The sequence below is a fragment of the Gobio gobio genome (genome assembly GCF_949357685.1).
Source record: "Gobio gobio genome assembly, chromosome: 6".
Lineage (NCBI taxonomy): Eukaryota > Metazoa > Chordata > Actinopteri > Cypriniformes > Gobionidae > Gobio > Gobio gobio.
Window position 1 is genome coordinate 43,514,212 of NC_137102.1, and position 13,564 is coordinate 43,527,775.

The 13,564-nt window shown below is 38.7% G+C and overlaps 1 protein-coding gene across 1 annotated transcript in view; it reads left to right on the forward strand.

Moving 5' to 3' along the window:
* clstn2a (calsyntenin 2a) overlaps positions 1-13,564 on the forward strand; it is a 307,786-nt gene that overhangs the window by 278,395 nt on the left and 15,827 nt on the right. The window contains exons 9-11 of the mRNA XM_079820557.1: positions 305-467; positions 4,909-5,075; positions 5,329-5,477. Of these exons, the coding sequence (XP_079676683.1) occupies positions 305-467; positions 4,909-5,075; positions 5,329-5,477 (479 nt within the window). The remainder of the gene's footprint in view (positions 1-304; positions 468-4,908; positions 5,076-5,328; positions 5,478-13,564) is intronic.

The following is a 13,564-nucleotide window of genomic DNA, read 5'->3' on the forward strand; positions in this document are numbered from 1 at the left end:
AGGTGGATTCGGACGCGCCCTAAGTGCACTTGCTCCATGCGCTTCAGACCATGCACTCAGATCGTTAAAACAGGACCCTTAAGATGATGCGTCAATTTTAAAAAATATAACTTTATACAATACATTTTGAATCTTCTTTTATTTTCCATTTTGTTTGTATGTGTCTCTAAGAAGTGAATCCTGTCAGGGTCAGGTTTAACCAATAATAGGTTGACCAATTGCTCAGGTGATTTTGAAAATATAATGTTTTCCCTTTTAACTACATGAACAAACATACTAAACTTGTTCTATTTCTCGCCTCCAGATCTGTGACAAAGAGTGGCATTACTACGTCATCAATGTGGAGTTTCCTTCAGTGACGCTCTTCGTAGATGGAGTGACGTACGAACCCTACCTTGTGACAGACGACTGGCCCATCCACCCTTCTGAGATCGATGTACAGCTAACCGTAGGTGCCTGCTGGCAAGGTGAGACCATGAAAGAGCTGTTGTTTTGATTATCATTTGAAAAGAAGGATCGATAAAATGAAAGGGTGGCATAACTGTGGTTTGGACAGCCCAGACACAGGAGTTAATGAATCAGCATCCGCCAATTTTGAGATGTGATCAGATAGTCTTGGGCTTGAGAGTGAGAGGGTGTGACTAAGAGATATCTACATTATTGATATGACAGTGTGAGTACGGCAGCGGTGGTTCGAATACCAAGAGAGAGGCAATGTGTTTGGCCCCAGGCTACCCTGATTCCTCATTTAATCAAAGAGACTCAGGCGTGAAAACATCAAAAAAGAAGCACGGCCTGTCAATTTCAGCCTTTTGAAATGGAGCTAATGATCGCATTTGAATGGAGAGACTGTCCTTAACACCGCTTTCATGAGCTAAATAATTAAACAAGGCTCTGAGAGAATGGAGCCACGGCTAAATTATTGTTTTAGGCGGCGAGGTCCTAAAGTTCCGACTTTTCAGCACCATTTTACATTTCTTTTCATCCATGCTGATTGCGGATTATTTTCTCTTCTTCTCTGGCTTTGAATTGTGAATCTTTTTCTTTTTTTTTAGAAGAGACCCATAGTGAGGATTAAAAGACCCTGAATGGAGGACAAGTTCACTTGCTATTACATCCCAATGAAGCTGGTCTAAGCTCCACTAAACCGCAACTGATAACTTTTCAAGCTATTAGCGGTCGAGATTGCTTCTCGCACCCTGTCCATTTTCACTCGCCGCAATCAACAACGTAACGACAAGCCACCTCATAATGGAAAGAGAGGATGGTATTTGTTCAGGCCAAATTGAGATCCTTGTCATCTACTAGGTAGACATGGGGTTTAGTGGCTATTGTCTTCACTAGACATCAAATAAGATTATCTGCTTTTTTCTAGAGCTTCATTAGGGCGTTGACATAATTCTTCGGCAATAGGAGTGAATTTATACATTACTGTTCGAAACTTTGGGGTCGGTAAGATTTTTTTAAAGAAGCCTCTTATGTTCACCAATTCTGCATTTTATTTGATCAACAATATATTTACATTTACATTTTAAAATATAATAACATTTTATTTTTAACGCTTTTTAAAGCTTCATTTTTAGCAGCCATAATTTCAGGAGTCGCACGATCCTTAAAGGATTATTTCACTTTAAAATCACCCCCATCTCATCCAAGATGTTCGTGTCTTTCTTTCTTCAGTTGAAAAGAAATTAAGATTTTGAGGAAAACATTCCAGGATTTTTCTTCAATGGCAAACAAAATGTTGAAGGTCCAAATCAATGCAGCTTCAAAGGGCCCAGCTGAGGAATATGGTCTTATCTAGTGAAACCATCGGCCATTTTCAAGAAAAAATTAGCATTTATATACTTTTTAACCTCAATTGCTTATCTTGCGCTGCTCTGCGACGTCCCACAGATTGCGCAATCACGTCGGAAAGGTCACTCTAGACGTAGGCGGAAGTACCGCCCCAAGCGAACGTGCGAAGAGTAATACAAACAGCCTATAAAAAAACCCTCCATCTCCAACTTCAAAATCGTCCGACATCGTTGTTTAACCTTTTGTTTTGCTAAAAGATGTTTGTATTAGTCTTCGCACAAGCGCTTTGTAAACACGGGGGCGGTACTTCTGCCTATGTTTAGCATGACCTTTCCGACGTGATTGCGCAATCCGTGGTGTGTCGCAGTCAGAGCAGCGCAAGATGAGCAATTTAGGTTAAAAAGTATATACATTTAAATTTTTTGGGGAAAATGACTGATGGTTTCGCTAGATAAGACCCTAGTCCTAAGCTGGGATCGTGCAGAGCCCTTTGAAGCCCTTTGAAACTGCATTGATTTGGCCCTTCAGCATTTTGGTTGCCATTGAAGTCCATTGTGTGGAGAAAAATCCTGAAATGTTTTCCTGAAAAAAAAAAGAATTTATTTTTCACTGAAGAAAGAGAGATATGAACATTTTGGATGGCATGGGGGGGAGTAAAAGAAATTTTCATTTTGAAGTGAACTAATCCTTTAAGAAACAATTCTAACATTTTGATTTGGAGCTCAAGAAAAAAACAATTCTTATCATCATCATTAGTTGAAAATGGTTGTGCTGCTTAATGAAGTGTGGAAACTGTGATAGTGTTTTTTCAGGATTCTTTGATGAATAGAAAATGAGAAAGAACAGTATTTATTTGAAATAGAAATCTTTTGTATCATTATAAATGTCTTTGCTTTCATTTTCTGATCAATTTAACGCATCCATGCAGAGTAAAAATATCACTTTAAAAAACAACAACAACAACAACAACATCAACAAAAAACTAGATTTTAAACGGTGAACTTTTTTTCTTTCTTTTTTTGTAAAAGTTGTGTTCAAAAGCACCATAAAAGTATGATTAAAACATAATCCATAATACAATTCAGTAAAAGATTCATTATTCAAATTTCATGAACTTTAAATTTTTTTAAATGCTGCCCTATAATAAGTGTGTCAGTCATTACTGACTTGCGCCATCTCGGTAGCATATGATTATTTTGGTTATAAGAAATCAGATGTGCTTATCTAAATGTAAGGTCATGACTGTGCCTTTTCCACTGTGCTCAGGATGTGTGCTCCTGCTTGTTATTGTCCGTTATGCCACTACTGTTCGATACAGATGTGACGTGACAGCTCTTATATGCCATGCGAGGACTTGCAGTCTCATTAGTGCTTTTGTCCTTTAGGGGGAGCACGAACGAGAATGCAAATGTTCCTCTGCTGTTTCATCTGTGGAATAACATTTAATTGATAACATCTGTCAACTAAATAATTTAAAACAGAAGCAATTAAGCAGTGGAAGCACAGACCCTCATTGTGAGGCTTTACGACTGACAGAATTCACTGCATCTGGAGCTATTAGACTCTCCAAATCTGCCAGCTCATCAGTGAGGGATGTATGGGAGGGAAAACAGCATGTGTTAAACACCCTCTCATTTTTATCAAGGAACCTATTAAGTCGGTCAGTGTGACCAGTTATTTATATATATATAAAAAAAACATGAAATAAAAGATGTTATCACTCAATTTGGTATGCAAATAAATGCAGGACAAGTAGCAATTCACTTTGTAAATATTACAAGATGTCATTATCAGTTAAATTTTGAATTAAGATCATTCTAATAGGACAAGGCGTGATTGTCAAACTGTAATTTAAAAAATCATGGGCTGGGGACTTGGTTCTACCTGTTGGTTTTTGATTGGATGGAGGTAGATCTGAATGCTAGTTTGCAGTCATTTAAGAAGTAAGAAAGGAGGCAGGGTTGAAGTGAAATAAATGTATTGCACCAGAGAGAAGTCTGTTGTTTCACCGGAAGATTGAGATAAAAAAATACAATATTTGAGGTATATCAATATAGCTTGCAAGAACTGTAAAAGTAATTTAACCCTTAAGCTGTGTTGAAAACACATTTGATGTCAAAAATTTCCCAATCAATTGTAAATTGCTTGTCATTCTATATTATCACCAAATATTGGATTCAATATTTTTGTCAACTTGTTTTCTTTCAATTATGACAGGTTTTGTATTTCTTTTTTTGAAACTGGTTGATCATAGGCCTGATTGATAGGAGCTTATGCACCTCAGTTTTTGAGTGAAAAAAGCATTATTTGTGATTAATTGTATCAATATTCAACAAAATATGTAGAAAAAAATCACTGTTTATCACTAGTGTGCTTTAATGTTTGTTTTGAAATACTTTTGTACAAAATGGAACAAAGTCCCAATTGTGATTTTCAACTGTAAAGGGCAGGCCAGGCAAAAACGACTGGCCTACAAAAAATAGCTTATAAATCTGTCGTTATACTATATTATCACCAAATATTGGATTTCATCTTTTTGTCATGTTGTTTTCTTTCAATTAGGAGGGCAGGATTTGTAATTTTTTTTTTACTGATTAATTGTAACAATGTTAGGGGGGAAAATCCCCAAAAAGTACAACAATTATCCAAAACATTTTGGGATGCAGTTATTCTCTGTGTGAGCAAAGTCAGTAAGTTTTAGTCCAATGCGATAACATTAATTAACATTTTCTGGAAAAAGAAAAAACCCTTCTATTTATATAAATGTATAGAGAATTTATAAATGAACTGACTTCATGCAACTGGTCCATCAGAGCTTAATTAGTTTTTTTGATAAACTGCTGAATCACATGCACAGGATTGTGGGTTACCATATACAAAGAATACAAAAACACTTACTTTTAAAAAATTTTTAGCATTTCAGGCATTTCAGTAGACAGGCTTGTCTTCTACCTCTGGAGTCTGGATAGTGCCAGATAAGGTGTTTTTTGACATTTTGACATGCACACAGTGTCACTTAGCTTCCAGATATCTTTTGCTTTTGTACACTATATTTTGTTGCCAGCTACCGTGAGTATGTGTGTGCCTAATTTTTTGTGTGTTTGTTTACAGGAGGAGAGGTGACCACTCCACGGTTCACACAGTATTTCCGTGGAAGCCTCTCAGGCTTGACTATCCGACCTGGGAAGATCGCAACTCAAAAGGTGATCTCCTGCCTACAGGCTTGCAAGGAGGGCCTGGACATCAGCTCGCTTGAAAGTCTGGGCAAAGGCATAAAGGTACATGCACACACACACATACGCATACATATGCAAAGCCTTTCAATGGAAAGATTATAGGCATTCCATTATATGTCCATCTCTATAATATCATCTGAATATATTTGAGAATCCTTTGACATCAGTCATTCCCAGCCTTCATTTATTCATCTATATGTTAATGTGTTGACTTGCTCATTCGCGTCTTTCCTTTAAGGGCTTTTTTTCTCTCTCTTTATTATGAAAATTGTCACACTCTCTTGATCCCTCTCAGTTCCACTTCAACCCGGCTCAGTCAGTGCTGGTCATGGAGGCAGATGACTTGGAGAGCATCAACACAGCCATGACAAAAGTTTCCTACATCAACTCTCGGCAGTTTCCCACTCCCGGTCTGCGCAAACTCCACATAACAACCACAGTCCAGTGAGTATGGTTCAAAAACATTACAACATCAGCTCATAAAGTGTTTAATATATTGATGGTGCTGCAGGTATGGGAATACGTATTCAAGCAAATGTATACGTGTAAGTAGGTTGCATCCTAGGGGTTCATTTAAAGAGTTGAGTGCTCTAAAAGTGTGATGATCATTTCATTTTCTTTAATCTCAGGAGCAAGTAGTGTTAATAAAGGCTAGATGTTTATGAGAGAAGGATGAACAGAAGCAGAAGGCTGTCTCTGATTAATACTACAGAGCTGAGGGATGAGCCTACAGGGTTGCCGTGGTTACTGATAACATCTGTTTTGCACTGCATTACTCTCGAGTACCTGCACTCAATTTGGATCTACCCTTAACTCATTCCCACATATCCCACAGAAACTTACCCAGTCAACTTTGAGAAAAGAAAAGAGTCAAAAGTGTCTTGCAATTGTAACAAGCCTCCACATGCTTTCATGCTTTGGGATTCCAGATGTAAAGAGTTTAAATCCCCCAATCAGAACTTTTCTCATAAACGGATAGATGCTTTCTCTGCACTGCGAAAACGATATCTTAAAACACAACACGTGTGTTGGATTTCTGCTCATATGAAAGTGTAATACAATATCTGCAAGCAAACCTTGTCAGTGATAAATTGTAATAAATCCAAACAAGAATATCAACTTTATTTTATGCGATTGCTGTTGCTGTATAAATGCACTTATTCAATCTGTGTGCTACAATACAATTTTTTTTTTAAAGTATTTTATTTAATATTAGAAATGGGCATTATATAGGGTGAATGCCTACACTATATTGCCAAAAGTATTGGGACACCCCTCCAAATTATTGAATTCAGTTGTTCCAATTTCACTTCCATGGCCACAGGTGTATAAAATCAAACACCAAGGCATGCAGACTGCTTCTACAAACATTTGTGAAAGAATGGGTCGCTCTCAGGAGAATATTCCACGGTCAACTGTTAGTGGTATTATAACAAAGTGGAAGCAATTGGGAACAACAACAACAACAACTCAGCCACGAAGTGGTAGGCCACGTAAAATCACAGAGCGGGGACAGCGCATGCTGAGATGCAGAAGTCGCCAACTTTTTGCAGAGTCAATACTACAGACCTCAAAACTTCATGTGGCCTTCAGATTAGCTCAAGGACAGTGTGTAGAGAGCTTCATGGAATTGGGTTTCCATGGCCGAGCAGCTTCATCCAAGCCTTATATCACCAAGTGCAATACAAAGCATCAGATGCAGTGGTGTAAAGCATGCCGCCACTGGACTCTAGTGCAGTGGAGACGTGTTCTCTGGAGTGATGAATTACGCTTCTCTGTCTGTAAATCCGATGAACGAATCTGGGTTTGGTGGTTACCAAGAGAACGGTACTTGCCTGACTGCATTGTGCCAAGTGCAAAGTTTGGTGGAGGGGTGATTATGTTGTGGGATTGTTGTTTTATCAGGGGTTGGGCTTGGCACCTTAGTTCCAGGGAAAGGAACTCTTAATGCTTCAGCATACCAAGACATTTTGGACAATTTCATGCTCCCAACTTTGTGGGAACAGTTTGGTGATGGCCCCTTCCTGTTCCAACATGACTGCGCACCAGTGCACAAAGCAAGGTCCATAAAGACATGGATGAGAGAGCTTGGTGTGGAGGAACCTGACTGACCTGCACAGAGTCCTGACCTCAACCCGATAGAACACCTTTGGGATGAATTAGAGCGGAGACTGCGAACAAGGCCTTCTTGTCCAACATCAGTGCCTGACCCCACAAATGCGCTTTTAGAAGAATGGTAAAAAATTCCCATAAACACACTCCTAAACCTTGTGGAAAGCCTTCCCAGAAGAGTTGAAGCTGTTATAGCTGCAAAGGGTGAACCAACTCCATATTAAACCCTAAGGGATTAAGAATGGGATGTAATTAAAGTTCATGACTTAAGGCAATATAGTGTATGTATTTCCACTAAAAAGTGCTGCGTAAGCTTCTAGTATAGTATTCTCCCATATCAAACTGTGGTAGCAGCAAACCCTGTCATATTTCTAATAAATTATTTAATAAAAATGATTGTATCATAATATAGTATATTATATACTATTAGGTTGCACTTTATTTTGATGGTTCTCTTTAGACATTCTGTTGACTCTAAGTAAGGTTGCATGTCAAATAACTCTCATTAGAGTTTTAGTTGACTGTTAGTGTTAGTAGAATAAGTTGAAATACATGCAAAGTTACTCATAGTCATTAGGGGGACCATCAAAATAAAATGTTAGCAGATATGAAGCAGACAATCTACTAATGAAAATAAAAATCACCCTCGTGGGTAACCCATTCCAAACCCGTAAGACCTTCGTTCATCTTCGGAAACATTTTTTGATATTTTTGATGAAATCCGAGAGCTTTTTGAACCACGCATAGACAGCAATATCATTGCAACTTTCAAGGCCCAGAAAGGTAGTAAAGAGATCGTTAAATAGTCCTTGTGACTACAGCGGTTCAAACTTAATGTTAAGAAGCGACATTACTTTTTGTGTGCAAAAAAGTAAATCAGGAAACTAGATGATATGAAATAAATATAATCTTGTTGAGTTGAGGTTTTCTTGATTTGTGCTTATGTAAAATTCCAATTATTCTGAATAAATGTAAAAAGAAATTTGTCAACTGAGAAATCAATAATCATGATTATCAGTTTAACAATAATCTCATATATGTTTTGCTGGTTTTAGCTGGTCTCCCAGCTTGCAAGTTTCAGAGAGGTTTTGGGCACTTGAAACTGCCTAAACCAGCTGAACAACATCAGCTAGACCATCACCACCTTAAAACAGCCTACAAACATTTACAGTTATGCATTTAAGGCATACATTTTATCAGTACATGCATTACCTAGGAGTTGAACCCCTGGCTTTAATTTTGCAAATGCAGTGTACTGTTTGAGCTACAGAGATGATAGCAAAGCAGCTTGTGCTGAAGCTGTTATTTTCAGCAAGGTGTGTTCATGTAGCGTTCTGGCAGTGGCTGTGTGTCTGTGGATAATGGACAGGCCTGTTGGTGGTGATGACTGCAGTGAGACGAGCTGATGAGCACATGAAAGGCTATGATAAAAGAGAATCTGTGGTGTCAGAGAGCCATCATCTGCAGTACAGCACAACACAATTAAAGATGCCATCAAACAGCATGACACAGCACAGGTCAGAGAGGGACAACATAGCTCTGCACAACACTAAAAAACATGGCGTTAAGGAACAGTACACACATACACACACGCACACAGACAAAATCTGGCATTATTTATTGTTCTATACCTGTATGACTTACTTTCTTGAGTGGAAAATGAATTACCTAGCACAACATTCAAGCTAGGAAAGTTGACCACAGTGGATCCCCTTTCATTGTATTGAAAAGAGGAGCTTGAAAATCTGGTCCAAACATCTTGTTTTGTGTTCCATGCAAGAAAAAAAAAGCCATGGAGGTTTGAGTAAATAACAACATAACTTTTCTTTTTGGATGAGCTATCACTTTAACACTGCATAATGTAGAATATTGTAGAAAAACCCGTTCTCACTCCCAAAGCGTCAAAATCTGAAGCAAAGCCTTTCGCTTCACAATGAAGAAGCTAAAGGTACCCCTAGGCGTCACTATATCGACTTGCAGGGTGCTCTATTTTAACAGGATATAACGGGCAGATACAACAGCAGGCACAGTTTATTCAAAAAGTATAAATATTCCAAGTCTTACAAGGCCAAAAGATTTTATTTATGTGAAGAAAATCCCCAAAAGTGATCAGCGTCTCGACTCCATCCGCCAAATGTTTTCAACATTTCTTGTGACCAATTGTGTCGGTACGTCAGCTTTGATTGTAAAATGTCAAAATGTCATTGGCTCTCGTGTCTCGTGACTGATGGGTGTATCATTTGAATGAGATATGACAGACTAAATGCGTGCGTGTGTTCACAGAGCGGCGGGATCATCATTCCAGCAATTAAAACTCTGTTCTTTACATGAAGATATCGTGTGACTTCAGAAGACTTGGAATTCAACATGAGTTAATACTTTTATACTGTTTTTGGTCAGTTTTTGCAATAATTACCTGTGACTGTACTTTTATTTGCCTTTTACGTGTTTTATATTGTTTAGAAGTACGTAGGTTTAGTGTAGGAGGTTAGGTTAGTTGCTCTAAAACAGTGGTTATATAAAAGTAGCCTATACAGTATATATTCATAAAATCATGTCTGCTTTTACAAATGCAAAGTATTAAATGCGTCTTGATCTGACGCATTGGGCAAACAACTGAAATCAACGGAGTACCCCATGCGTCAATATAGTGATGCCTAGGGGTACCTTTAGTGTCTTCCTTGTGACGCGGAAGGAGCTTTACCATGCTTCAGAATTTGACGCCTTGGGAGTGAGAATGGGTTGTGTAGAATAATGGAGTATTATTACTCCACAGCAATGCAGAAAATTGACTTCCTGCTGTTAATGTGACAATACATCATTGTAATAATATACAAATACTTTACAGGGGTTACTTCCTGTCTTATTTTAACTGTGATCTTACATTCTATATTTCTCATTTATCTCTTTTCTCTCACTCTCACTATATCTCTCTCGTCTTATCGCTACCATCCTCCCGCATAATAAAATGCTCAGAGGCTTTGCTTTCGAGCATTTCAGGTCAATAAGTGGGGAAAATGATGGTGTGGTGGTCCTTGTTTATTGATCATTACCCGGACTGTCTTTCATGTCCAACATTTTATTAATGCTCCAATAAAAAAAAAATATTGATTTATTTTGTAGATTTCACCCTCCTCTAATAAATTAGTGATTAAATTGTGATTCAAGCTGCATATTTGAATATGGTTATCAATAAGTTGATTACATTTTTAGTAGCAATAGCTTAGTTGTTGAGCTACATAGCTTGTGTGTGTGTATGTGTGTGTGCATTTAAGACGCAGCTTACAGAAGAGTGAACTAAACTGATAGTTAGACTTTATTCTGTCTCATAAGAATATTTGGGATAGTTGTATCAGTTAGTATGTACAGATGGTCCTTTTCAATGAACTGATACAAAAACTATTTATTTATTTATACAATATATTTAGTTATTCAATATCAGTAGCACCTCATGACCATAAATTTAGGTAGGACAGATTCTGGGTCTTAGCGCTAGTCTATGATAAACATTCCGTAAGCTTTATATTGTAATCGCTGATCACACGCAGAACACAGGGTGGCGCTCCAATGTTGATTGACAGGCTTTAAGTACACACGAAATATGCATAGAATGCTATCTTAGCATTGACTTAATGTAGTATTTATTGCAGAGTGTTGTTTTAAAATGTTACAAGTTGTGGATAAATTCCAGTGAGGAAAAGAAAGCCATGTCTATTCTCAAACATAAGGCAAACACAACAGAACTAAAGCATGTAACACTTTCATTAAATTGATCCGCTACTCCACATAGGAAGAACAGACATGTTAATGACCTGATGCAGTCTAATATGCACATAGCTGAAGCCATTTTTTACCACTGACCTGATGACACATCAAGCGACAACCTTCCGGTCTCTCTCTTGAATCCAACATGGTAGTGACTTAAACTGCAATTCATCCACTGGGCGCTAGAGACATGTTCGAAAAGGGAGTCAATCCCACAGACACTTGAGTGACCAGGCACCTCAGCTCCTCAGTCCCGCCTCTTTGCCCATTTTCGGTTATCCGGAAGTGTATGAATACTTGAAGGAAACGGCACACTTTCAGCAGTTATTGTCTAAAGGTCGTAACATTTCTTACAGATTTCTGTTTGTTGTACATAAGATATAGATACATTAGCACAGTAGGCCTACATTACATTTATTTGAATGCATTAATGAGTGATTATGTGTGTGAATTAGTCATACCGCCTGTATTCATTATGAAGCTGTATTTTGTAGTTACTTCAAAGGTAGACAAATCTATGCTATAACGGTTGAGTTTCTAAGCTACTTTAGTGATGAATCACAGGACAGCGTTGATGATTTCTGCACTCCTATCTGCGCGCGATATTCACGTGATGTGCAAGCTATTGTTTGAATGAGTGTTTGTGTGTCACAATATATCAGGCATTAGTTCAACATAATACACATTCGATGGTCTAAAATCGCTTCAATGTTCAAACGGGCAGGCCTTAAAACACATAAAAACTTTTGAGGACGCAAGTGAAAGTGATCTGGCTTCAGGGCATGCGTGTTGTCAGAGACACGACACAACTCGGCTGTCTGTGTCACAGAAAAAAATCTCACAAGCACTGAACGGAGATCTGGGTCTGTGTGTAGAAGCGCATATAAGAACGGCGATTAACTTTCCTGTATAAACTGTGTAAAACATGCAATTACCATCGTAACTGCTCCTGAATCTTTCCGTGTGCCTGCAAACTACGCTTGATGTGACTGACGGGGCGGAGTCACGTGACTAAAACCAAAATAACCGACATGGGAAAATTACATTGGTTAGAGGTTCTGAATTTCGGTTTTGATTACTATTCGATTAACCGTCCAGCCCTACCCTATCCTGCTCATTTTCTAACTTAAAATCAGAAAAAAAATATTTGTTGCAGAATGCAGAACACATTTACTATGTATTATTGATATTATATAGAGATCTATGTTTTGGATGAATATTTTAGTGGGGCTCTGCTCCATCTTCCCTTACAGATGAGACGCGGCTGTTCAATTCATTCAAAATGTATTAAAAAAATGCTGTATTCAAATATAGGTAGTTGTGGCCTAATTGTTAGAGAGTTGAACTTATAACCCAAAGGTCATGGGTTAGATTCTCAAAACCGGCAGGAAACAACTGAGGTGCCCCTGAGTAAGGCACCTAACCCCCAATCGCTCCCCTGGCGCCACAGCAAAAATGGCTTCCCACTGCTCCGGGTGTGTGTGACCATGGCTTGTGTGTGTTCATTACTCACTGCTCCTTATGTGTGTGCACTAACTTGGATGGGATAAATGCAGAGGACAAATTCCAAGTATGGGTTACCATACATGCTTCAGTCACTTCACTTCATAATAAATAAATAAAAAAATCTTGCCAACCCCAAACTTTTGAAACCTTTTGAAACTCTCCCAGTTACATTCACTGTTTTTGTGGGTTCTTTTCCCTTTAGAGATGCTCATTTGATTGTCAAGGGTGAAAGGATTGTGTCATCTGACAGCAGTCTAATGAAACCTATTGGATTCTATTGCACCTGGGTGATATGTGCCTAAATGAAACTTTACCGTGGAGGAAGTGAGAGCAGGAGAGAATGAAAAGTAGACAGAGGCTTCTACACTTGTCTGGTGTGCATTGGTGAAGAGGATTGCCTAAATAAGAACAGACTTCCCTGGTCGATAGTGGAGTGAGCCGTAGCTCTTATAATAGCCAGAGTCTGGCTTAGACCAGCTCCCAATATCCTTAAATCAGCCCTGTAAATAAAGCAAGATTGTTGCCCTTTTTCACAAAGCCTTTTTAATGAGTGAGCATGCTCTCGACTCTTTTACTTTAGTGCTTCTACCGAAGGGAGCCACTTTTACACATCACAAACTTTCCACCGTCATTTTTACTGCAGTCATTAGACGTAATTGTTTTGTTGGTTCCACACAATTTTGCGCTCCCCTTCCTTCTCATTCAAGGCCATTCTCAGTGGCCCCTTGAGGGAGAGCGTTTAGGTGAGCTGTACAGAGGAATTACCTCCGGGAGATAGCGCACCATCGCTCGAGCACGGCTAAGCATCACTCCACCCGAGACGGTGGCAGAAAGCGGGTTGTTGTCTCGAACAAACAGATAGTTCTTAATTAGTGGGCGAATATATAAATGAATTAGTAAACCAACGAGTGCTCTTTAGGGCTCACCCTTGAAAAAAGAGTAATTACTGGGTGCATCGTGAGAAAGGAGGCCTGTTAATCCTAAAACACTTTATTTCCCCCTTTCTCCTCGCATGCTAGCTGTAATGAAGCTGGAGGGACTCCAATTTCTCCAGCAGGTCTGTGTGCGAGTCTGTTTCCGTCCACGCTTCAGCGCCTCAGTCTTAATCAACACTGCTTCTGACTACCATACCAACTTCTTCAACTGGC